Consider the following 27,504-nt stretch of genomic DNA (forward strand, 5'->3'; position numbering starts at 1 on the left):
GCGATAAACTGCACACTTGTTAAACTTAATCTAATTTCTGATATAAAAGGTCAAGTTATATCTGATTTTTTCTACTATTCGTTATTGAGCATTTATGTTCAAAGTTTTATTAATTTTTATTTGTCCAAAAATAAGAAATTCTATCAAACTAACTAAATAAATATTATAATATATTAAATAAATATTGTTTTATAATCATATTGTATTTTAATTCTTACAGTTTCGCAATTAAAAATGTTATATTGATATTTAGAGCTTTTCTCAGAATTAAAAATAAAAAAATAAATATTTTATTCTGATCGGTACATACATTATATAAATCATGTCATGAATCAGGATAAATAAATAATTTTAAAAAATCACATACTTAACACATTATGTAGGAATTAATATAAATAAATGATTAAAAAAAACATGATTAAAAAAAAATTCACTTGGATTTTGTTGCAAACAAACTTAACTTGATCGCTCCAAAAGAATTTACTATCCAATTATTTAAAATTATACTGACAGAACTTGTAAAATGCTTGAAATTTTGTTATTAAATCATTAGTTCATTAAGTTATTAAATGAAAATTAAAGCAGTTCTTTTGAATGCTAAAAATTTCTTATCTGAACACAGATTTCTCCTTCATTTTATACTTTTTTCACTTTCATTTAAAAATACATGAAGAAAAACAATACTTTATGATTCTATAAGGTCCAGGCATTTTTTTTTTTTTTTTGTTTAATGCTTGTAATGGATTAATCTTGAGGAGAATCATAATAAATTAATGATAAAAATAAATTTTTTACCAGAATTCTGTGCAAGGAAGTGTTTGTGACATATTTCAATTCAGTTAACATTCTAAAATGTCCCAGTTAATATAAACTATAGTTAACAGTGGATGCTCTGAAACAATGATGTTTATGTCTGAAGTTATAAAAAGGATAGTAATGTACTATTACTGTCACACAAACCTTAAAACTTAAAAACCTTAAACTTTAATAACCTATCGTTTCAATTTTAATATTATAGAAATTAGTTTATAAAAAATGAGATAAAATGGTGCAAGTGGTGTATGACATGGACACATAATACGCAATAATGAAGTAAAATAATCATTTATTCCTAATCAAAGAACAATTTTAGTCAGAAATCATCATTATGCAATATTATTAATGTTATTATACTCTTTATTCAAATATCATTGTATCAGCCCGCAGTTCAGTAATGTCCACTTGGCTTTATCTGTTCATCATTCCTCCTTAAAAACCTTGTATTTCTCTGTTCTAATTAGCCAATTGTCAAAAGTAACCTTACTTGTTAAATATATGATGTAAGCATTATTTCTAAGTACAGTGGATAACACTGACTGATAACAGTCAAAAAGGTATCCTTTGTCCCAAGTTATTTTTTTTATTATTTTTTGAGACCTTTTACTGCATTGAATACCATATGAATAGCATTGAACAAAACAAAAGTAATGAAATGTAGTAGAAATAACAAAGATGGACCACTGAATGTGAAAATAGGAGGAGAAAAGATTATGGAGGTAGAAGAATTTTGTTATTTGGGAAGTAGAATTACTAAAGATGGATAAAGCAGGAGCGATATAAAATGCCGAATAGCACAAGCTAAACGAGCCTTCAGTAAGAAATATAATTTGTTTACATCAAAAATTAATTTAAATGTCATGAAAAGATTTTTGAAAGTATATGTTTGGAGTGTCGCTTTATATGGAAGTGAAACTTGGACAATCGGAGTATCTGAGAAGAAAAGATTATAAGCTTTTGAAATGTGGTGCTATAGGAGAATGTTAAAAATCAGATGGGTGGATAAAGTGACAAATGAAGAGGTATTGCGGCAAATAGATGAAGTAAGAAGCATTTGGAAAAATATAGTTAAAAGAAGAGACAGACTTATAGCATCCAGACATACTCAGAGATAGACATACTAAGGCATCCTGGAATAGTCGCTTTAATATTGGAAGGACAGGTAGAAGGGAAAAATTGTGTAGGCAGGCCACGTTTGGAGTATGTAAAACAAATTGTTGGGGATGTAGGATGTAGAGGGTATACTGAAATGAAACGACTAGCACTAGATAGGGAATCTTGGAGAGCTGCATCAAACCAGTCAAATGACTGAAGACAAAAAAAAAAAAGGTAGAAGGAAAAAATTGTGTAGGCAGGCCATGTTTGGAATATGTAAAACAAATTGTTAGGGATGTAGGATGTAGAGGGTATACTGAAATGAAACGACTAGCCCTAGATAGGGAACTTGGAGAGCTGCATCAAACCAGTCAAATGACTGAAGACAAAAAAAAACATAGATGTAAACATGAGAGTATTAGTTAATATTTTATGCATCAACACAACACTGTGAACAGCAATTTTTTGTCTCTTTATTAGAACATATTTATTTTCAAAAAGTTTCCCGTTGCAGATATTGTATAAATAATATAAGATTTTTATAGTAACTGATTTCTGTACCAAAATAAAGAAATGAATTATATCTGGATTTTTCTGAGCTTTGATTCTCAATGACCTAATATCCATGTCACAATTAAAAAATAAATGTATAATACTTAATGATTTTTTAATTTAATCATTTATTAAAACTACTACAAATAATTTTATAGTTAATGCTAATCAAGAATGACAAATTTAAAACGCACTATCCAATTCGATACCCGGTTTAAAAATCTTATGCATGCGTTAGCTGTATATGTTGACTTGTAATATGGATTAATTTTTAAGTTAGATTTATTACTTTCTAATAACGGTAGGCTTAATTAGTATTGATTTGTATACTTATGAAGTTAAAAGCAAAAATAATGTCCATATTATCAAAACAAAGAAGCCAAAAGCGACAAATTTAAAGGAACTGAAATGAAATAAAACTTAATCCCAAAATCAATCCAGAACTTAATCTTGGTTTGAAACTCAAAAAAGTGATAGAAAAATAAATTAAAATGAAATATACATAGTGAAATACTATTAAAATTCATATATAAAAGTAGCCACATTTTGTCGGTGCAGGAGATGGTAAAAAAAACTAATGGTACTAACTAATGGTCCAGTTAAAATGAGAAACCTAAGGTAAACACTTCTAGTCCTCGTAAGGTGAAAGGTTCTACTTCAATCACTAAAAAAGATAAAGTACAAATTGTTGTCATCAAGTTGAAGAATCACGGATAATTAGCATTTCTATAAGGGAATAAGCGTCTCACGTAACACGCTTACATATGCACACTCAGTTTAAAAATTAAATGTAAACAAACGGTTAGATAAATGTAAGTTTACTGGCTCTATTAAGTCTATCGACTACGCAATCGTAATGTTTCAAGATGAAGATGACGACCTACTTGATCGTACTGTATTCCGTGATAGAGTAAAAATTTCTTCTTGGTGGGAAGATTAACGCACATAACGTCCGTCCGGTCTAGGGCCAGACAATCCCTAAAAACTCGAAAGGGAACTCCCTACAATTAAACGTTTTCTATGCAATATCCCGACGGCAGGTTTAAGGGTCATTCTTCTTTCTTTTTTTTTGAACCAAGTGGAACAGGAGTTGTTTTTTTGGATGTGCTGCGTAAGTTTTCCTCAATTGCAAGGTTGACCAAGAAATTTTATTTGGCAACAAAATACTGGCGTAACTCTGCACGGGATCTGCTGAGTGACATTTTTTCCGATAGCTGAATCTCGGCATGGACCTGATGACAGAGCTTGTTTGAAGTGGCATCTATGGTCGGTCATCCGTATCTGATCCCATGTGATTTTTTCCTTTGGGATTTTATAAAAGGGCTTGTATATATGCCTCTGCTACTAAGTGATGTATCCTGTTTGAGAGACAGAATTGAAGCCATTACTCAAAACATGCTGTTTAAAGAATAGGACGAACTCGCCTATAAGTTGGATACCGCGTGTGTATCCCAGGCCGGTGTTGTACAGTGTAACAAGCAAGTAGCTATTGCAAGCAACGATTCGCTCTAATCCTGCTTGCGCCCTTTTCAAAGCTAGGGCCGTAACCAGTGTTTTCGTAATTTCTTGCACTTGCGTAAAAGACCAGCAACGTGGAGACAGGAAAAAAATTAGGCCTCCGGCTGCCCGTATCTCACTGCAGGCAGTTGTCTCATTTGTGGGCTTGCCCGTCAAATTAGTAGATATCAGCGAGTAAGTAGATAGATTAGCTTGTATTATCTTATTTACTTTGGGAAGCATTGGTGAACATGTCGATTTTAGTGTTTGGAGAGTCTGACGGATAATCCAAGCGGATTAGAAATGAAGAGATTATCGGGACGGGAGTGAAGGTTGTTTCCGTCTTCTCCTCCGATGACAGAGCCAAGTACCTGGGTACTAAAGAGTAATCTGATTAGTGATTTCGTCAAGGTTGGGGGGCAGGGCTGGTAGCTCTACCCCTCTAGTAGCACAATTTGAGGAACAGTGTGAGCAGTTGGAGTTTCTTGAGGGGCCTCTGCAACGATTCGCAGACGAGTGATCCGAGGCTTAATGAGTTTTAAGACAATGTTCTCTGCTTTGGCGAATGAATTTGAGGCGCTTGTCTCTAAGCCTACTAGGTGTTTATAGTTAAAGAGGCAGTTTCCGTCCAGGTTTGTATGTTAGGGCGGAACAGAAACATAGTGGTGGTGTGCTTAAAGGCAAGGGAAAGGCCAGCTTAGCCCACAAGCAGCCAGAGGTCATCTTCCTAAACAGAAAGGATGGCTCCACAAAAACAATTAAAGAAATTAGAGAGGAATTTCAGACTGCCCTTCAGGGCAAGAAGTTAAATTTGAAAATTACGAACCTAAAGGATATAAGAAAGGTCTGGTTGTCGTAGCGAATGACAAAGAGACGGTTAGATCCATTTCAGGATCTGTCATTAGTCAAAATTTGGAGGTCAGAAATTTGGATCAGAAACGTAAAAGGAAGCCTAGCCTCCTATGTTGGTGGGGGGGGGGGTCATTGTCTACGATAAAGATTGTCGTCTGTCCGATGAAGAGTGTGTGTCTCATACGGGAGCAAAACACCGAGGACTGTGAATGTTATTTAAGAACTGTTGAGTTGTATTTTAATTCATTGTATGGTTAAGTTTGGATAGATAATTTCTCAAGGTACTACTTACATTGCTCAGATCACGTTGGGTGAAATTGTCGAAGGGAGGTTCCTCGACATAATTCTTCTGTAACATCCATACATGGTACAGAGTGATCTGCCAAGTTTTAATAGTTGGTAAAAGTTTTATAGTGGAAGTATCCACAGTTCTGTGTAGGAGAGCCATTGGATTTTGTCATTTTGAGGCAGGTTTCTGATATTCATCATGAAGCTGTCAAACATTGTATTGATGGTATTGCCTTCTGTGTTGTTAGTTCGTATTTTCAATTTTAGAGATCCCACTAAGGAACATTTAGAAAAGAGGAATAGATTTCTTGGTCTTCTTGGTAACTGTCCTAAAGTGCTAGGTGCTGATATAAATGTTGACTCGCTTCTTCGACACAGTCGAATCACATATTTGTTGTGCAGTATGGATTAGAGGTCTTTAATTTTCGGTGAGTTTATCAACATTTGTTGGAATGGTAGATAGAAGGAGATTGTTTGGCGGAATGGATGTTGATATTCATGTTGGTAGGAATATTCCTGGTAGGGTTGATGCTTGGTTTTTTGTCAATGATTGTTCTAGTAATCGTCGATTAATTATCTTTGAGTTAGTTAGGAAGTATCAAGTTGTGTATAGATGCAATCTCTGTTCAGCAGGGGCACTTCCTGTACAGAAAGGTAGACTGGCCTAAACTTGTTAATATACTCTCTGCTAGACTCCGTGTCTTAGGTCGAGGTTTTGATAATATTCAAATGGAAGACCTGGCAGAAAACTTTTCTCTGGCTTTCATTAATGCCTTTGAGAATTACATTCCCCATAGTTCGGGCAAGATAGAATTGCCACTTCATGGACTAGACAGTTGTCTTTGTTGAAACAGTCTATGAACTGTCTCAGGAAAGCTGTTCAGCGGGAGAGTGATCCTTTGAGGAGTTTTGGTAGATGACTATGGAAGCCAGAGGTCCGAATATTTTCATCTGGTCAGAACATTAAAAAGGAATACTTGGCGCTCTTTTGTATGAGAGTAATGATATAGGGTCCTTGGGCTGTTGTGTACAGAATCTTAGGACATAAGCGTAAGAAAAATATTATTTTGTCGGCTATCTCGACCCAGCAAGGTATTGTTTCTAATAAAGCTGAGATTTCATATATATTTTATTTAATGATTTATTCCCAGATGATTTGAGACTAATGGAATCTTGTATAATCAGCGAGTTTGAGAGGAAGTTGCTGCTTTTCGCTCTGATGTTTTATCTGCGGAAATTGTAAAGCCAGAGGTACCTCAAGTAATTTGCAGTTCTGGTAGGAATAAAGCCCTGGGTTTCGATGGAATCATGGTGAAGCTCCTTTTCCATTTTGTCAGAATCTGTGTGTGTACTCTGAATTGAATTGTTAATAAGATGCTTTTTGCTGGCTCTTTCCTGTTTACTCGGGAAAAGGTGTTCTTAAATTGTAGTAAGGCCCCATATGATCTCCACTTACATGCCTTTAATGCTCTTACCTGTTATTGGGAAGGTTTTTGAGAAGATTTTCTGTCTTTATCTCACTGATAGACTGAATTCTAGAAAGTTGTTGATGGGTGTTCAGTATAGTTTTTGTCCAGGCAGGGGCACAGAAGATGCTATTGTTAAGGTTTTAAGCATTATTTCTTCTAACAAGACCAAGTAAATCTTAGTATCTTTTTGGACATATAAGGCTTTTAATAATTTTTGGTAGCTTTCTGCCCTCTTTCAGCCACAGAACCATGATTGTATGCAGAATGAGCTGAATGTGTATTGTATAATTATTTTAGCAGTTGAGACAGCGCTCTTTGAGACAGCGTTTGAGAAATAGGAAAATGCTATATACAGGTTGTTCACAAGGTAGTGTTTTAGGACCTCTGCTCTGGGCTGTTAAACTATAAATTTTTTTAAAAAATAAAAAAATGTTATCCCTCAAAACAATGTTATCCTTCTTACTCCCCATAAAGTAAAACATAACACTGTTATCATTTAAATCTCAATTTTTAGTCAGCAATATTCAATCCAGCACCAAATTATGGTTGGATAAGTTTTTGCCCTTTTAGTTTGATATCAATTCTGAAAGTCAAAATTTTAAAAAGAATCAATTTATTTTACCTTTGAAGAAATCAGTCTTAGTCTTGTAATTACCGTATTCGAGTACCCCTGCACTTTTTTCCTTGGAATTGGAGAGAAAAATTAAGGTGCGGGGCTTACTTAAAACATAGCCTTTAGCCAGGATAATTTATGTAAACGTTTTCTTAGATCTAAATTCAATCACATAAATATATTTACATTAGGCTTTCGTTTATGAATACCGGATGCCGCTTATACAGAATACATCCTTAATTATTAACATTATTAATTCGTGGCTTAAAACCAAAATACAAAGACGTAGAAAAAAAATTGTATGACTTTGTTATGGAAAAAAGGAAATGCGGTTATGCTGTCACGATAGAAATGTGTCAATCATATCCTCGTGAAATCGCTAAATCATTGAATAAAGTTGATTTTAAAGCAAGCCGTGGATGAATAACACGACTTTTTGCACGAAATGATTTGTCAATAAGAGGAAAGACGACCATTTCTCAACGACTTCCAGACGCTTATAAAAAAAAATATTACTTTTTCACAAATACATAATAAATATTAGAAAAGATAAAGGCTATTTGCTTTCTCAAATAGGAAACGCTGATCAAACCCCCGTATATTTTGAAATGCCATTTCACAAAACCGTAAACAAAAAAGGTGAAAAAAGTGTTACGATTCGCACTGGTGGTAATGAAAAACAAAGGTGTCGTGTTATGCTTTGCATTACTTCTGATGGATCAAAATTACCATTGTTTTTAAAAGAAAAAATCTTCCTACAGTACAGGTAAATGAAGTTATTATCAGAGCACAGTAATCAGGTTGGATGGACGAAACCTTAATTTTAGATTGGATCAGGTGTGTGTGGCTAAAGCGATCAGATTTACTTAATAAAAAAAATACCGGTATGCTAGTAATGGGTAGTTATCGGGGGCATACGACTGATAAAGTGAAAGACATTTTAAAAAAGGATATGACAGACCAAGTAATAATTCCAGGCGGATTGACATCTCTATTGCAACCACTAGATGTCTGCATTAATAAACTGTTAAAATCTGCATTAAAATAACTGTACAGTAAATAAATGGCTGATGAAAATCTCTTTCTCACGCCTACAGGAAGAATCAAAGAACCAGATTTTATCCAGGTTTGTGTGTGGATAAAAGATGCTTGGGAAGCTATTTCCACGGAATTAGTAAGGAAAAGGTTTAAAAAATGCGAAATATCTAATGAACTTGATGGTAGTGAAGACGATCACCTTTGGAATGGAATGCAAAGTTGGCAGGAGTCTATTACTCCCTACTTTATCGCAGAACCTGGACAGAGTCCCTTGCTGCTGGATCATTCTAATCGGGCTTGTTTTTAAAAGGGTTATTTTTTTAATCTCGGATCTAATTTTTCAAGTTTTGTCTATTATTATTTTAGTGAATTTAAGACGGATTTAATTGCATTCCAATCCGTTGTTAAACCAGCGTTATCGAACCCATTTCATGGGCCGACCGCGGAAGGCTAGGCTTATAAAGCCTGTCCTCCCGACGTAATTCCCCTTCAGACCGTCCACTGAAGTCCTTTCGGTGCTAACTCTTTAATAGGCTAGCAGGAATACGCCACAACGGGGCACTAGCTATAAGGAGGGAGCAATGCGTCCCCTTTTCCGGAGGAGTCGCAATTGCTGGGATAATTTGTCTTGCTGTAAGTTTTTTTTTAAAATTTAGACCGCGTTTTTGTTTTATGCGCGACTTACCGTGTTTGACGTCTTCAAACTATATAACTCGCGAAAACTTTTCACTCGCGACCCCGGAAACGCGTCTGACGCACTATTCCGTTTATGGCTCATGCGATATGGAGGCCCCTAAGCCTGGTTTGTCGATTTTCGGCTACCGCACCGCACCATCACGGTGGTTCGTCCAGTACGGCGTGAGGCCGCTTCCTTACAACTGTCGGAGTTGGGTCCTCTCGGCAGATGTCCCGAAGATGACTGTGTTCGGACACAGCCGCTCTCCCGAACAGTCTGCGCGCCTGCGCCACCCCCACCTCGGACACGGATTGAAATCTCGCATCAGATCGGAGAGTGGCGTTCCTGACGAACCACGGAGCTCCAAAGATCGTCCGCAACGCGATGTTTTGGACGGCCTCGATCTTCTTTTGAAGCGAGGAGCTCAACACTGCCCCCCATGCCGGGTAAGCATATGTTAGAATCGGCAGTACGTATAGCCGAAAAATGAGGAGCTTAGTTGCCAGTGGGTACGGGCTGGCACTGTTCAGCACTGGGTATAGCGAGGCTCTGGCGGCCTTAGCCCTCCGGGTCGCATAATTTACATGTTCGCCGAAGGTAAGCCGCCTGTCCAACACCACCCCCAGGTACTTAACTGTTTTCTCAAAAGGGATTTTCTCCCCTGAGATTTCCAGCTCTCTGGTCGGTTTTCGTGTCTTGCATGTGAACATCACGGCCACCGATTTTTCACCGTTGACCCTGATTCTCCACATGTCGAGCCACGGTTCCACTAAGTCCAGCTGCCTTTGGAGCCTCCGGACCGCGTAATCCACATTTGCGGATTCGTAGAAATATGCCGTGTCGTATGCGTAAAGGGCCGTTTTGACCCCTTCCGACAGCGGCATATCGTTCACGTACAAGGTGTACAAGAACGGGGAAAGTACTGCTCCTTGGGGAACCCCAGCGGCTATTTCTCTGGTAGAGGAAATCGTTTCCCCTACGCGCACGACAAAATGTCGGTCTAGCAGATATGACCGCATCAGTCTGACATAGCGGTACGGGATCGCCGATCGCGCTAGCTTATAAAGCAGCCCGCTATGCCAAACTTTGTCAAAGGCCTTGGCCACATCCAGAAAAACGGCTGCAGTCACCCGTTTCCTGTTCAGGCCTCCGACAAGGTCGTCTATTATTTTTACCAGTTGGAGGGTGGTTGAGTGACCCTCCCTGAACCCAAATTGCTCGGGCCGCACTTCTCCCTCCATGTATCGCCTCAGTTTTTCGAGAAAAATCCTCTCGAACAACTTAGACAATACCGGTAACAGGGAGATTGGCCTATAATTCCGTGGGAAAAGTAAACTTTTCCCCGGTTTGGGTAAACATACGACTTTGGCCGTTTTCCAACAATTCGGGAAATATCCAACGTACAAAATGGACGTGAATATCACCGAAATTGTTGTAATCACGGCGGCCGGTATGTTCCGGAATGCACGGGCGCTGATCCCGTCGACACCCGGGGCCTTGTCGGGGCTTGTGGCCTTAATGGCTGCGGAAACTTCCGCTTCAGTGACTTGGTCAATCTCTAGAGGGGCGTCCTCCACCTGTGAGAAATAATCTACAAGAAAGGATTCCACCTCGGTTGTGTGCTCGTCGTTCGGGGAGGGAGGGGGGTTTGGAGTGAACTGCTCCTCCAAGGTATCGGCGAATACCTCGGCCCTCTCCGCCTCCGAGTATGCAAGAAAATCTCGCTGCCCCACAACCGGATGGCGAGGCTTCTTCCCTTCTCGCAGTCTCCTGTTCAACCTGAACACCGAGGAGATGTCGTCAGAGACCGAGGCGAGGTATTCGTTCCACGAATCCTCTCGATGGCTTGTCAGCAGTTGTTTTACCCTGTCCGTTTGATTATAAAAGGCCCGCTTATCAGCGGGGAACAGGGTGATTCGATATCTCCTCCTCAGTCGTCGTTTCTCCGTTATGGCTTCGGAGATATGAGGAGGGAGGTCGTTTCGAACAACTGCTCGAGTTTTGGCCGATGAGCTGCCTGCCAGGGCCTCGGTCATTGACGACGTGACGCGCCCGACAGTGTCGTCGATTTCCTCCGGGGTGTTCAGAAGCTCAGGATTTACCGGCCTGTACTCCCGCTGGAGGGTCTCGTAGAACCTTTTCCAGTTGACTGACCTTCGGGGTATAGGCGGGGGATCTCGGCCACCCCCTGCCTGACCTAGTTCCAACAGGACAGGGGAATGGTCCGAGCTGAGGTCTTCTATCGTTTCAATCATGAATGGGAGGGTACCCCCCTTCATGACTGCGATATCCAGCACGTCAGGCCTAGATCTGCCTGAGCGATGCACGAACGTGGGCACCTCAGGGCCTACGACGACCAAGCGGCGGGCTCTCGCCCTTTCGTACAGCAATCTGCCATTCGGATTTGTCAGAATGCTGTTCCATGACACGTGTTTGGCATTGAGGTCGCCCATGAGTATCACGGGCCCATCCCAATTTTCCAGCACGGCATCCAGATCTGCGCCGGTTACCGCGTCGTTCGGCTTGCTATAAGCCGAAACCAGCCGATACACCGTGCCCAGATGCTCCACATGCACACACGTTTGCTCCATCACGTTTGTATGAAGAACAACGCGCGTATGCATGTGGCGTCTGTGGACTAAAATCATCTTTGGCAGAGCGACGTGGAGACTACCGGTAACTCTTCTACAGACATTGACAGTGACAGTGATTAATTAAAAATAAAATCCCATATTAAAAAGTGTATTGAAATGATCCTTTTCAACATGATACTTTCTTTTCGTTTTACTGGCCTACTGATTCTGAACTAAACTAGTACTTACGGTATTTAATTATTAATGTAATATTGATATTGTAATTGAAATGAACGAATTAAATGTTTTACTTTCTGAATATTTTCGTATTTTTTATCATATCTGTTGCACTTTAAAATACCGGTATATACTCGATTTTTTTTTTAGATTTTCGGACCGGAAAATCGAGGTGCGGGGTTTATTCAGGGGCGGGAGGTACTCGAATATATATGGTAGCTTTTTTAAGTTTATTTTTTATTTCTGTGCGTAGAAGACAGGAAGAGAAAGCCAGGAATATTAATGAATACATGATTACATAAAATATTGTAAAATGTATTGCTATAATTTGAACAAAAAAAGGTTTTAGAAGAAAATTTAGTCTCTGCATTACATAGAAGCAGCTAGAATGAGAACATTTTATAAACACATAATTACTATTCTAAACATGACAATTAAAACAAAACTGTCTGTGGAACTTCATCTAAAACTGATGATAATGTTTCATTAAGAATGATAAATTTCCAAAATTGATTTTTCATTGTTAATAATTTTGTATAAATATGATTCAGAAAACTGTTTGTGATGTTTGATAAAAATCTATTTTTCTTAGAAGTTTTTAATAATAATGTATAATCATGAAGTTCTGATGAAAAATCATATACTTGGGTACGAGTCGGTAATGTAATATTGCTTGTAAAATTTTTGGTTCCTTTTGAAGTTGATTTAACCATATCAATTTTCAGAGGGCACACATTACCGTGATAAGTTAAATTTGTACACCTCCAAACTGATGTTAATGAGTTAAACTGAATAAGAGTTTGGAAACAAGTAAAAGGCAATCCATCCTCTCCTTTTAAACCATCGATTCCCCTTACACCTGCCTCTCCTGATCCTCCCTGATAATTTTGTGTTGAAAATTGAGGAGGATCATTTTCACCCAATAAAAAGATACTACCAGGATTACCTCCAATTCCACCAGCTCCTCCATATCCACCTTGGCCACCATCATCCCCACAGTCACCATCATGCGAGTAAACTTTAATCTTTCCGTAGCACCTACTTGAAGACATTGTTGTCAGTTTAGAAACAACTTCATTGGAAGTATAATTTAATGTGAATTTTGAAGTACCTTTGTCCCACAATTCATCATAATCATTAGTACCTGGTTGACCATTAAATTTCTCAAAACCATGACGTCCATTACTTCCAACTTTTCCATTTCCTCCATGTTGACCAGGCCCTCCTTTACCACCATTTGCATTTATAACTAGATTTTCCTCATTTATAAAATATGATCCAATACCAAAAACGTTTCCACCATTCCCTCCTGAAAGACCATCTAACCCATCTCTCCCACTTTCACCTAACTCTTTTCCATCTTCAGCTTTTGTATTGTTGTGTGTTTTCCCTGGAATACCATCAACATTGATTTCCCTCTTACCAATAATCTCCCATACAGGAGCTGCAATCATTATATTTATTCCTTTAAAGTATTCTTCAGTCAAGTCTGTATCAATGAATACAGTATGAAGCCCATAAATTATTAACATTTTAATAGGTGTATTGCCACAATAATTTTTTAACAGTGTATTGTTTTTTATTGAACTAAGTGTAACATAATAACCTTTCACAGTAATTTTTCCATCGTCACAAGAAATATTTGTTTGGCTTTTAATTGTTAGAGATATTAAATCATCAAGTTCCAATTTTCTATCACCTCTTAAAGTCATAAAACTAAAATGTGAATCAAGATTTTCAAATAGTAGCTCATCAATATTAGAAAGAACAGTTCTGACTGAATCAGTAGTGTTGTATAACTCAGTAGGATTGTACAATTCTGATTTAGATATTTGAATTTTATAAGAAGAAAAATGCTCAAGTGCTTTTATTAGAAAACTGTACCATGATAAATTTTCTTTCATAAAATTTAAAAGATTTTTCATTTGTTCAGCCCATGTAACTGTTGTTAAAATTGGGCCAATATCTGTAAACTGCTGAATATTATTTAAATACTCTTCAATTTCAAAATATGTAGTATTTTCTAACGCATTTAATTGAATATTTTCATTTGAAATAAAGTCTTTTAAAATTGTAGAATAGTTTTTATAACTGTTACATATTATTAAATCATTTTTTAAAGCCATTAGTTTTTTTACAATTTTATTTTGATAATTATACAACTGATAAACATCAGTGTAGTTGGCCATTTGAAGTTCATAATGATTTTCCATTAACATATATGTATACGATGATATATTTATAACTATGTCATTGATATACCACAATAAACAATACAGATAATTTCTAGCGCTACCTGACAATGCATATCCTACATCATTTTCAGAAAGTTCACTGTATTTAATATTATTAACCACTGTTTCCCTTAAAAATTCTTTAGCTTGCTGAAGCAATGGTATTTCAGATAATATTCCTGCTTCTGAAGGTCTGCGGAAAATACTTATCCTTTTAAAATTTCCATTTGTATCAGTTTCTTGAAAAGCATCTATGAGTTTTATACTGTTTTCTAAAAATATTTTTTCTTTACTTTCATCAGAGCTTAATAATTTTTCATTAAGGGATATTTTTAGTTTTGTAAGGTATCCCGCTATACCATCAAGTACAGTTTTGTCGGATACTAGTGTTACATTATTTTTATTAATTTTATACATATTTGGAACCTTGGTTGCTATTAATGCTATGCTGTCTTTATATTTATCGATGTTTCTTACGAAAGCATTAATGTTGCGAAGTAAATCAACAAAATCATTCTTATACACACCCTGCTCAACAGAATTATAAGTTATTAATATTACTATTTTTATATTTTTTATATTTTTTAAATACATTTTCATTACATGAGCTGCTACTAACTCATGTTTTGGACTTCTAGTATCACTGAATCCAGGTGTGTCTGTGTATGATGTAGCATTCAAATCATTTGTAACTTGATCTGGATATAATGTGAATGATTCACTAACTGAAGACCCTATTTTCTTACCATCTTCAATTAAATAATGTGCACTACCAGAACCGACCTCTTTTGATATTAGTTTACTGTTGTCTCCAGCCATAAATTGTACAAATGTAGTTTTGCCTGATCCAGCATTACCTAATACTAAAATTGTGCTTTCTATTCTCCTACTATGTTTTTTTATTTCTTCTTCTCCTTTTCTTATCATTTCATTTGTCATCATCAAACTGTGCAGTTTTTCAGTTTCATCATTTGAACACTCCCATTTTTCATACCCTTCATTTTCTTTAGTGTCCTATAACAAAAGAATATTAAGATAAAAATGTATTATTTTTCAATTAGAAAAATTAATTATTAAAAATCACTTACCTAACACGCTCTCCTTGTGATATTGGTTATGAAATGAGCCATAATAATTCTTTAGAAAAGTATGTTATAATATGTGGATGTGGTGGTACATGGCACAAATCTCAATAGTTAGATTCTTGTTTAATAAACATATATGACATGTATATAAACATGTGTTTGTAAATTTCACATTTTTCTACCGTGTTTTTATGCGCTATGTGTAAAGTTTTTATTGATGGTTACATTTTTTATGTGCCCTTATTGTATGATGAGATTTGCAAGCGTATAGCATTAATAATTTTTCATTAGTTCTCTAGGTGAATGTGAATCACCTGCAATGCTCTATTCTGTTCAGTTCTATATTTAGTGTATTTGCCAATGGTTAATTTGAATTTATGATGATGTGTGTATTAAACAAATGTAAGAATGCTGCATGTTTATGCTGTGTAGGTTCTTAGGTGTGTTGTGAATAAGTGTGTAAATTATAGTGGGTTTTCTACATATTTTAAAAGTGTATTTTATTAAACATTTTTAGATTAGTATGCACAGCACGTACCTGAAATTATAACCTTAACACAAGACTTATTTTAACAAAATTTCTTTATTTAACTTATTAATTAGTAAACCCATTTCTAATTTCCTGAATGATATAATTTTACAATATTTCAAGATCACTCACACATTCTGCAATGAGAAATTTGTAGACAAATTATAATTATTCTGTGATTACTTCGTTGATGACACTATTCACCTCGGCAAAGAATAAATAATATCAGACATTATTCACACGCATTAAAAAATTACACACAATTTACTTTTCATTGTAGTTTATAAATGAAACAAATTACTTTTCTTTCTTGATTTCACTGTGTAACATTTTTATACATCTTTCACGGCCTAATAGTACAACTTGTCAGCCAACGACTATTTTAAGAGCACTGTACAAACAATCATTTGATACATTTTAATGTTCTTGAATCCTTGTATTTCCAAAATGCAACACATAAAATACAGAACAAATTCAAAACTTCACAGTGACAAAAATTAAGTAATAATAACATATACCATCAACTAATAGTCATAAAATCCCCAACGTTTTTAGGAAAGAATATTATTCCATTATTTTGAAAACAATAAACAGAATAAATGAAGACATATGAAATACTAATAAAACTTATACTGAAAAACACTACAAAACAGAGAAACACAACTTAAACTGCAGTGATTGTGTAAAAAACTACTACACTAAATAAAATGTACACACATTTGCCCACTAATGAAGAGCATTTAGAGATACTGTATATCAGAATCAAACTATTCAAATCATTAATGAATAAATAAATAAATAAATAGATTATTATTTTGATCAGCACTTAATATACTAAAAAATATAATATACTAAAGCACTTAATATACTAAAAAACCAGCAAAGGGTTGCATAACATTCCTGGTTTTCCTTTATCAGGGTTTTATTTCAAATATACCAGAGGTTTTGTACCGAGGCTTGATACTAATTTACAATATTAGAATTAACAATAAATAAAAACAATATTTAATTGAATTCAGTGTAAAGTGGACATGAAAACAGACACAAAATTACATCTATTTTCTGTCATAACTCAGCTATTTGTTAACCGATTTAAAAATATAAAATATCAGTTTGTTCAAAATAAAAGGATTAATATTTTAGCAAATTAACATACATTTTGATAAAACTTATATTTATGGAGATACAACCGATTGAAAAATAAACAAAATAAACTTATTGGAGCATATATTACTCCTAACTGTAGTCTTGATCAATACACAGAATTCATGGAATCGTATGCAAGAGATTGTTGCGCGAGCAACCAAAAGGGTAATTATACTTGGGGACTTAAGTTGTAAAACTGTTGAAGCTGACTGTTTGTATACAAATAGGCGTGGGGATGTACTTAACTGAAATGTTGCATCAGATGGGGCTATGCTGTGCTAATGATGGTTCACCTAAATTCGAGGCCAGGGGGCACACATTCGTTTTGGATCTTGCTATTATTGGTGGTCGTTGCGATCAATATTTTTGTGACTTGAGAGCTCTGGCTGACGAGACCGACAGTGATCATCCAGCATTGCTTCTTGAGCTGAAAGATATGTCGTTTAGACTCAGGGATGGTGGGCCGCCACTGCGTTTGTCGGACTGTCAGATGGATGTCGTTGTCAAGTCCGTATCTGATAGAATCAGGAACTAGTTATACCTGTCACCAGAGACCCTACAAGAAGTAATTAAACAAGAGATATATCCAAGAAAACATTCAGGCGTAGAAGATACAAGGCTGTATACTGGTGGACCTTTACAATTGCGCAAATGTATTGTGACTTGCAGGCAAGTAGGAAATGAATGCAATGATTGCATCGGAATGGTGGTGAGGGTCTTGAGGATGCCACTCGACAGTACAAGGATCGCAGGGGTGACCTTAACTTTGAAATTAAACGAGTCAAGAAAATGAGATCGAAGGAATTGTGAGAGGACCTAGAAGATTATTTCTGGGGTAGGGCTTCCCGAATCGTCATGAAGAGGTTTGGTAGGCGCCTGTCGGTGCTTGGCGAGGACCGGACGAAGAGAGAGATTGAAAAGCTCTTCCCATGTGCTGAACAGGAAGTGGCTGGACCTGTATTTTTTGAAAGGAGGAAGTTCACAGTTGATGAGGTCATTCTGTTCTTCAACAGACTACGGAACCAAAGGAGTCCGAGAACGGATGGAATCCCGGCTAAGGTGCTCAAGGGATTGGCTGATCTAGTATCATGGACCCTGATGGATATGGTGAATAATATACTGGAGAATGGATTATTCCCAACCTGCTGGAAGGAGGCTAAACTAGTCTTCCTTCCCAAGGGTATAGGCGAGAACCCGGTGGAGGGGTACCGCCCGTTGCGCCGGTTCAATATTATGTCTAAAGCTATGAAGAGAATACTATCGATCCGCATCCGTGAAGAACAGAGCCACGGTGAGGGCATACACGAAAATCAATTTGTAATGGGCAGATCGGTTTGTAAAGGGCAAATCGATTTACCTGGACATCGGAAATTCGACGGGACACTTTGAGGACATGGGTTATACCAATGTTGTTATTGCTCGATGTAAAAAATGCTTTCAGGTCGTTGCCGTGGACATTATTATGACTGCATTGGCTAACAAGGGCATCAGCGATTATTTGTTGACGATGGTTAGTTCAAACTAAAGTGATAGATGGATGATGGCGGAGACGTTGGAGGGGCGTCTTCGCTTTCAGATGTTTGAGGGGGTCCCACAGGAATCTGTGTTGGAACCCCTTTTATGGAACATTGTTTTTGATGATGTTTTTAGGATCCGGTTTCCACCGCATTCTGAAGATATCGCCTATGCAAACGACGTGGTGCTAATGGTCAGCGGGAAGTCAGTGTAGGAGGTTCAAGATTGAGGAAATATGGCTTTTACCATGGTTGATGATTGGATGAAAGATCATGGGTTGCAGCTTTCACCCGCAAAATGTCATTATATCGGGCGGTGAGCAAAGTGAAATATCTTGGTGTCACGACAGAAGTCATGCAAATTTAGTGAGTATATAATAGAATGCTGTGGTAGAGCTGAGAGGTCCCTAACTGTCTTGAACGGGTTGATGTCATCACATGTTGCGCCAAGGGCTTCCAAACGCAGTGTCATTATGACGATGGTGTTATCCGTTATTTTGTACGTTGCACCGGTCTGGATGCAATGATTAATATCCAGCGGAATCGGATAAAGCTGGTCTTTGTTCACCGCAAATCCCTACGGGGCGTGGTGGCGGCCTACCGGACAGCCTCTTAGGAGACATTATGCGTTTTGGCGGGGGTTCCCCCCCCCCCATCAACCTTCCGGTCCAGGAGCGAGTTTGTAATCATTCTGTGGCACTAAGTCTGAATTGAGGGCAAGGACTCTGCGCATCTGGCAAGAGCAATGGCGCACGGATGAAAATGCAGCTTGGACCAGACGGCTTATACCACGATTTGACCACATGGTATAGTAGAGGTCATGGCGAACTGGGTTTTTACACGACGCAACTGCTATCAGGCCACGGGAACTTTAAAGTTTATTTGAACAGCATTGACAGGCGAGAATCATCGGTTTGCATGTATTGCGATGTTTATGATACGGTAAAACACACACTATTTCAGTGCCCAGAGTGGGGGAATAGCGCAGGCGCGCTGGTATTACTTACCTGACCAGAAGAGTTGATAGGATATATGTTAGCATCCAAAGATGATTGGAGAAGGGTCAACGAATTTGCGAGAACAACGTTTCTTGCAAAGGATAAAGACGGTAAAAGAAGAGATTTTTAGTTAGTGTAGGGATAGGTAGGACAGCTCCAACTGGAAGGGCCAGCATGCCGAGTTGTGCTGGTTCCGATGAGCGGTTGGGGTTAAATTAAAGACCGAGCCCCGGCCGCTGGGTAGGGGCCCGGGAATTACATAGTCGGGCCCGATTCCCCCTTCCTGGCGATTACAGGCAGACAATTGACTGGCCGAGTCCCGGTGCCTGGGGTGGGCCCAGGAACGACATAGTCGGGCCTGGTTAACCCTCCCTGGGGATTTGAGGCAGGCAATTTAAAGGTCAAACCGGTGAGCCAACCTGCCATGCTGGACGTTCTGCCGGTAGGCGGGGGAGTTCATTTGATTTAAAGGACACTCTCCTGGACTGAGCTTTACTTGATTGTATGTCCTTCCCAGGAGAGGAAATGAAAAAAAATATATTAAAACAATACTATTTATACAAAATAGTAACAATGTTATTTAAACAATTATTTAAAGTGTATTTAAACAAAATACAAAATATTGTATTTTTTAAATATCACTTTTTTTATTCATAAGTTGTATATTATTTGTATATTTAAGATTACGAGGTTAGCAAGGTAGGTTATGTTTGGTTAGGTTATGATATCCGTGGGTTGGTCTAGTGGTTAACGCGTCTTCCATAATCAGCTGATTTGGAAAGTCGAGAGTTACAGCGTTCAAGTCCTAGTAAACCATTTACACGGATTTGAATTCTAGATCGTGGATACCGGTGTTCTTTGGTGGTTGGGTTTCAATTAACCACACATCTCAGGAATGGTCGAACTGAGAATGTACAAGACTACACTCATACATATCATCCTCATTCATCCTCTGAAGAATTATCTAAACGGTAGTTACCGGAGGCTAAACAGGAAAAGAGAGAGGTTATGATATAAGTACGATTCATCATTACATGAATTCACAAATCGTATATAATTTATTAATAACAAAAGTAAACTAAAAACAATAATTAAAAGTACTTAAATAAAGCAAAAATCGTGTGCCTCCCGTTAACATATAAGTACCAACATTTTTTTTAATTCTTAAATTGGGACCAATGGGCTCCATTTATTTAAATATAATAATCCCTTGTTTCAAATACTTTTTTAGGCAAACATTATTAACATCAGCCCTTTTAGTAAAATTACGGAATAACAAGAATATGTTACTTTATTACTTACATTTATGTTTTCATAAGAATTATTCTTCAAAAAATTATTTTCCTTTTCCAAAATAATATCACTCTTCTGCTGATCATTCAGTTCATAATTCAAACGATCACATCTGAAAATTATTGTTGTAATCAAAAATAGTTTAAAGAACATACCACATTTTTACAAATAAAAATCTACATAGGGGAAATCCAGAATATTTTTAAATAGAATTAAGCCATAGCACTTGGTTCCGTTTGAAAAATAATCAATACTTGAATTTTATCATTGTGCAAGTAAATAATAATTATCTAATTATAATAATATTATTGTTAAATAATTTATTACTTAAATAAATTGTTATTTACCTATTATGTAAATTATAAGAGGCTTAAAGGTAAGAGTTGACAAACACTGAGATGAATGGAATGAAACATATAGTTATCTGGTATATGCAGATTTTGTGATAGTTCTGGCAGAGGTTAGCAAAAAACTAATAAAATTGAAGATATCTTGCAGAAATATGTTGAAGAGGTCTGGCCTCAGTATTAATAAATACTTAAATGTGTTTCAAGAAGAGATGAAGAGATTTACTTTACGGCTGCCACAAACTTTAAAAAAACAAACTGAATGTTAGATACTTAGGAAATTGTTTAGATTGCTTACAACATTCTATCCATATGCCTTCTGATAGGATGACTCTTAATTCATGAAAACTATCACCAACCAAAACAGCAACAGATTTGATAGTTTAAAACATGAGTAGATGAGCTCATTAATAACTGTTGAGTGGGAGGAATATTAAAAACAGAGCAAATAGAAATTTATTGTGAGCGTGATACATGATTTTCAGAGATTCATTATTAAAGATACTTTTTTATAGAGTGAAATATTACACTTTGTATATTTTATATCAGTGAAAATATTTTTATTGTCTGGTTAGACACAAGTAAATTGTTACTGTTTTAGGAATAAGTAACTACTTTTTTATTATTTATTTTTTATTCAGTTATTTTGTTTTTTTAGGAAAGTTTGTACATTTACAAATATAAATGAATGTAAATGTAAGATTTTTTTATTTTTAATAACTAAAAATCCCCCTGTGGGTTCGGGGGTTCACTTGATTGAATGATGGGAAAATCTAGGCTCACAGTGTTTACTGCTGCTCGTAAAAGGCGACTAAAAGGCAACTGTTCATTGACCTTACCTCGCTCTCCTTTCTTTCCTTCTCTCTCTTCCTTCCATCCTATTCTTATATTCTTTGTTATTGATCTCCTATCAGGGATGTTGCGGTGTTATGAACCGCAACCGTAACCCCAAAGAGGAATCTATCGTGCCGATGGGTGGATTTAGAATATAGGGTCTAATGCAATAACTGCCAAGCACAGTATATTAGACAAGCCTCCCAATATTTTAAAAAGCAGTTGGAAGCTCACAAACATAGAAAACATGAAGTTATTGCCTTATCATGAGAAGTAACATAAACATAGTTTTAACTTTGAAAAAGTAAAAATTTTAGACTATGTTATAAACAATACAAAGAGGTTAGTATTGGAAATGATTCATATTTCCCAATGTGAAAATTCCATTAACAACAGAACTGATATTAATGGATTAAGTAATATTTATTCTAGTATAATTTAATATTTTTCGTTAAGTTAGAGGGATTATGTTAAATAATTACGTTTTAGGCTTATTTATTTATTTTTTTATCAAAATTTCCAGTTGGCTGAAGAATAACAACATATTATGATAACATATAATTTTGTAAGTTTTAGTTTAGTTTTACTTGAAAAAACTTTGGATTTAAAGTGAAATATTGTGAATTATTTTTTGTATTTTTGTAATTTATTAATACTAAATGGTTGTATAACCTTAAGAATTTCAAAATAAAATATTTATTATCTACTTAAACAATCAAGAAGTTTCTTTTTAAATAATATATATATATATATATATATATATAAATAATAAATATATAATTATCTTTTCACATGAAAATTATCCAGCCGAACGTTTGAAGTCTTTCATCCTGTATTGAGGTTGTTAGATTATTAATAAGCATACAAGAATCTTTAATAATATGCTTCCAAAAAACGCACATTCTGCAGCAAGATGCAGTCGCAGTCAGAAGCTATTTCTCTGAGAAATACGTCTTGCTGACAGTAGAGAGAGTGGTAGGGTTCCTTTCTCCTTGTGGGACAAGGTGTTGGATACAAGGATACCACTAGTTACCCTCATCCCTGCTGTCGTCATAAAAATCTCTGCTCTATTAAATTACACATCTGCAATCTGTATCTCTCAATGAACTCAGTTCAATGCTTTAGATCATTTGTTCTCAAAGTAGGTAATAACACTCCTTTTTGGGTGCTGGAGGCTTTCAGGGGGAGCAGTAGAAGGCACACAAAATTGGGGGCATTCAGGCAGTTTAGGAAGGTGATGACTGACTAAAAGAAAACGGCAAAAATTATGTTTTCCTGATATTTCAAACTAAAATTAAGTACCTACTATACTAGTACAAAAAATTAAAGGGACACCTATATTTTACAATAAAATATGATTCTACTCAAACTAACTTTGCAACCAAAAGGCTTAGAGAGATGAAAAAAAATTAAAGCTTGAATATGCTACTTTTTGATAGTATACTCAGATTTCAAAAATCATCAAAAAAAATCAGTGAGAAGAAAAGTTTTAAAAATTTGAATGTTTTTTTTTTTGTGTTTGATTGAGAGCATGGGGGGAAACAAATTTTTTTCACTAAACTGTATTAAAATTGTTTTAGTTTAAAACTTTAGCTTTAATTTCTTTTTTTGTATGCCCTCTACAATTTTTCTGAATCAAAATATTTCACTTTAAAGAGAAAAGGCCACTTTTGTCTTTAATGCTGCATATCTCCCGATCTAAGCAATATATTGATACAAATAAATGTGGGGATTTTAGGGTTATGGAAATTTTGGGACAGTAGAAAATGTTTCATTCTGAATGTGGGCGGTGGGTGAAAAGGTTAGAGAATCAGTGCTCTAGATATATTAAATCTCCTCACATAAATTCCATCCTTGTTAATAGTAGGGAGTTTAATGTCCACCATATTTCATTGCACTCCTCAGTCTGTTTCTCTTGAGAAAATATGATAAACAGAGTGAGACAAGACCTGTCTGCTGTATGATGGACCGTGCACATTTATATAATCATCATCATCTGGTACATTGCCCAACATTGACCTCTCCTTATGTTCAACGAATTTACTCCATCGTCTTAATTGATCTGCTAATATGATGACTTCTATGGCACTGACCATAAGTCAATTATTATTGCTTTTGATGTTGACTGGTTGGTGAACAAAAGACCATAGAAAGGGATTGTTGAAAGAGCGGATTGAAATGGTACCATAGGGTGTTCTCATCACAGTATGATGATGCTGACACCTTAGACCAACTTACCTCTTTTATCTCACTACTAGTCAATAATGCTAATAGATGTATCTCACAAACAAATGGAAAATCTAGGTGTCCCTCTGTTCCTTGGTACAATGATGAAAGCAAAGCCAAAACACAATTAATAAACGACAGCAGGCACTGCATAATTTTAACCGTAGACATTCAAATGAACTTCTGAATTTGTACTGTAAGGCTAGAGCGGTATGTCTTAGGATTTTCTTAGATGATTATTATTAAATAAAAATAAATCGGACATGAAATAAAAACCTAATTAACCTGATTGTAACTAAAAAATAATCATAATAAATTGTTTATAAGTCATGTGAGTGGTATTAATTAACACATACAAACTTACATTTCTAATACATAATTCATTTGCTTCCATCATCTGATTATTAATGTGTATGCATCAACATATGTGTAGATGCACACTTGCATAAGGACAGTGTACAACCAGTTATGCTATTGTTGCTGCCTTTTGAATAAAAGATGAAGACAGAAACTTCTTTCACTTTTTAAACTTAAGATTAATAATTACGTAAAAGAATATAAATGCATAAATGTTTGAGAAAAACTCAAATATAATAATTTAGTAGTTTATAGCATAAAATGTAGTCACTAATAATGCATAAATGTAGGTCAACTGTTAAGCTTTTAAAAAATATCATCATTAACAAACCCAAGGAAAACAATAATTTTGTCTAACAACGATAAATGCTTATTATAAAAAACATAGCATAGTTATAATTAAATTAAAAGTTCTTTACAATTTATAAATAAAAGAAAATATATGTTTAAAATTAAGAAATATACATAGTGATAAAAAATAAAATTCATAATTATTAATAATTAATTTTCCTTCAACAAAATAACATTGCTTAAACTTTAGTTTTGTTGTCAACACATAAAATATAATATTTACTGTTCCATATATGTTTCAAAATCTAAAACCAAATTCATAATATTAATAAACATAATTTATAAAAAAATACTAAAATTTTAATCCATAAAATGGACATTTTTTTTAAGTTGTGCAAGTAGGCCAGTATAGTCATATTTTCTCAAGTAAATAGATAAAATTTTTCTACATTATCTTATAGTTAAAAGATTTAAAATAATCATTAATCCATATGATTTGAAATAAATATTTTTTAAAGTAAAAAAAAAAATGTTATATCTATAATAAGAAATCTTTAAATTACCTGGTTCTTGACACAAAAATTATTGAAATAAACAGTATTTCCTTCATGTCAATGGTAAATACTGTTACATGAAGATATACTACGTTCTTGAATTTGGTTCAACTAGCTTATTATTAACACTTACACATACCTAAATGCAACACGTTATGTACAATCACATACATAAAGTGATAACTCTCAACTTTTAAAACAATATAAAATTCTCTACTAAATAATTAACAAATATAAAATAAGTCTAATTTATACATATATCATAGAGGTCAATACTATCATGAAGGTTAATCTTTATTGTATTATTATCTACATATATACAGTAACAGATTTGAGGGGAACCCCCTACAAAGCAGTAAGGTTAAGGCTAATAAATACAGTAGTTTTTCTTAGTAACACCAACATCTTACAGTTTAAAGTTTATTTTTCATTGTTTTGAATATTAAATGAAATATTTGAATGCAATTCAAAGTGTATTAAAATGTATTAGTAAACAGCAACATTTATTGTTTTTAAACAGTTATATATCATGAAAGACACATTTATTTTGCCAGTTTCTTCTTGAAAATAAAAACAGGAATTCAAACATTTTTACTTAGAAAATTCTCCAAAAAAATTATACATATCACAATACATTATAGTAAAGTATCATAAAAAAAAAATACTTAAGTATTGTTGCTCTAAAATTTCTACTAGTTTTATTTCTAAACAGCAGATACAGTTTGCTGTTTGAATCGGAATTACTTTTTAGTTTTGCTTTATATAATCATCCCTCACTTCTAATGTACATATTTCTCATCATCCATGGTTTTCTACTTTCACATTATTTTATCTATGAAAAAATATTAATGTTCTTTTTCTTAGACACACTTTAGAAAATGTATATTTATACTTTGGCCCTGAGTATAAAAAATCATTTTTTTAAGTGCATCTGAAAAAATAACAATTTGTAAAACATACAATAAATAAAGTTGATGTGTTTGAATATCTCCTTAAGTATTAAATATATACGTGTGTGTGTGTGTGTGTGTGTGTGTGTGTGTGTGTGTGTGTGTGTGTGTGTGTGTGTTAAATTCTATTAAAATAAACCACGTAGAACAGAATTTTGAGATAAGACATAACCTTAATTTTACCATGGAAGTAGTTTCATGGGATTATATTTTAACACAATACAGAGGAATAATATGAATACTAAAAAGATTCAGTAAAATATATTTATATGAAAATAATTAATCCATTTTATGTTTTATATGAGCCTATTCATATGATTTTTATAATATCAGGTTGATTAATAAAACAATAAAATAAATGATTTAAAAATATTTTATTCCAAAAGTATGTATGAACATAAAAATCTTAAATATTATTTAAATTTGTATAAAATATTAAAATGAAGATTTTGAAAGTTTGAAATTTAAAAAGTATTATTTTTTAGTTCAGTTTTTAAATATTTTAATTTTTATTTTCTTTTGAAATTTCCATTAGTTTTTTATTGTTAAAAATATTTTCAGCTAAAATAAATAGATAAATAGAGTAAATTTTCATTGAAACATTTAAAATTGACTAATATTATGTCATATTCCATAGCCTTATATAACGATAAGAAAATGAGAAAAATATCTCATTTTCTCCCTTCCTAAACATATTTTACCAAATTATCAAATATTCAATCACTTTATGCCAAATCAGATAAAACAAATGAAACATGAGTTGCAGCATACATCTACAGAATTAATGTAGAAATAAAAGGAAATTCTCTTATTAAGGGGAAAAAACAACGTAAAGTTGTATGTTATGTAAAAAATATAAAAGTTGTATATTGTAACTAAATAATACACATTACTAAAAATTGCATCAAGTATTACGTTACTCAGTTACAATAATATTTAAACAATTTTTTTTTATATATATTTTTTAAAGTTAATTTTGAAATAAGATCTGTTACATCTGCATTCTAGAGGAAAATTGTTATTATAAAAAATAAAAACCAAGACAATTAAAAGAAGTAAAAATAAACAGTAATAAGTTAAAAACACTGACCCAATTTAAATATCTCGGAGAAATAATAACAAATAACTAAATTAAAAAACTTCAATCAAACCAGAAACTAACTAAAGCACAAAAATTAATCTGATACACCTTTCCTCTTTTTTTTTTCTTTTTTAACCTCTGGGACCACCATTAGGTATTACATCAGAGGGTGAGATGATAACAATTCTTGTAGCGTGTGAAAATGCCGTGCCTAACCGGAATTCGAACCTGGGACCTTCGGATGAATGGCCGAGATGCTACCACTTGTGCCGCGGAGGTTGGCAGCCTGATACACCTTCTTTTTTTTTGTCTTCAGTCATTTGACTGGTTTGATGCAGCTCTCCAAGATTCCCTATCTA

At 34.7% G+C, this 27,504-nt stretch overlaps 1 protein-coding gene across 1 annotated transcript; it reads right to left on the reverse strand.

Moving 5' to 3' along the window:
- Positions 1-12,000: 12,000 nt before the first annotated feature.
- On the reverse strand, positions 12,001-25,363 carry LOC142330232 (uncharacterized). Its single transcript, XM_075375388.1, has 3 exons — positions 25,124-25,363; positions 20,515-20,617; positions 12,001-14,954 (listed from the first exon to the last, which is right to left on the reverse strand). The coding sequence occupies exons 1-3, from the start codon at positions 25,168-25,170 to the stop codon at positions 12,141-12,143; spliced, it is 2,964 nt and encodes a 987-aa protein (XP_075231503.1). The 5' UTR covers positions 25,171-25,363; the 3' UTR covers positions 12,001-12,140.
- Between the last annotated feature and the right edge of the window lie 2,141 nt (positions 25,364-27,504).

The sequence above is a fragment of the Lycorma delicatula genome, chromosome 9, assembly GCF_047948215.1.
Source record: "Lycorma delicatula isolate Av1 chromosome 9, ASM4794821v1, whole genome shotgun sequence".
NCBI classification, from domain to species: Eukaryota; Metazoa; Arthropoda; class Insecta; order Hemiptera; family Fulgoridae; genus Lycorma; species Lycorma delicatula.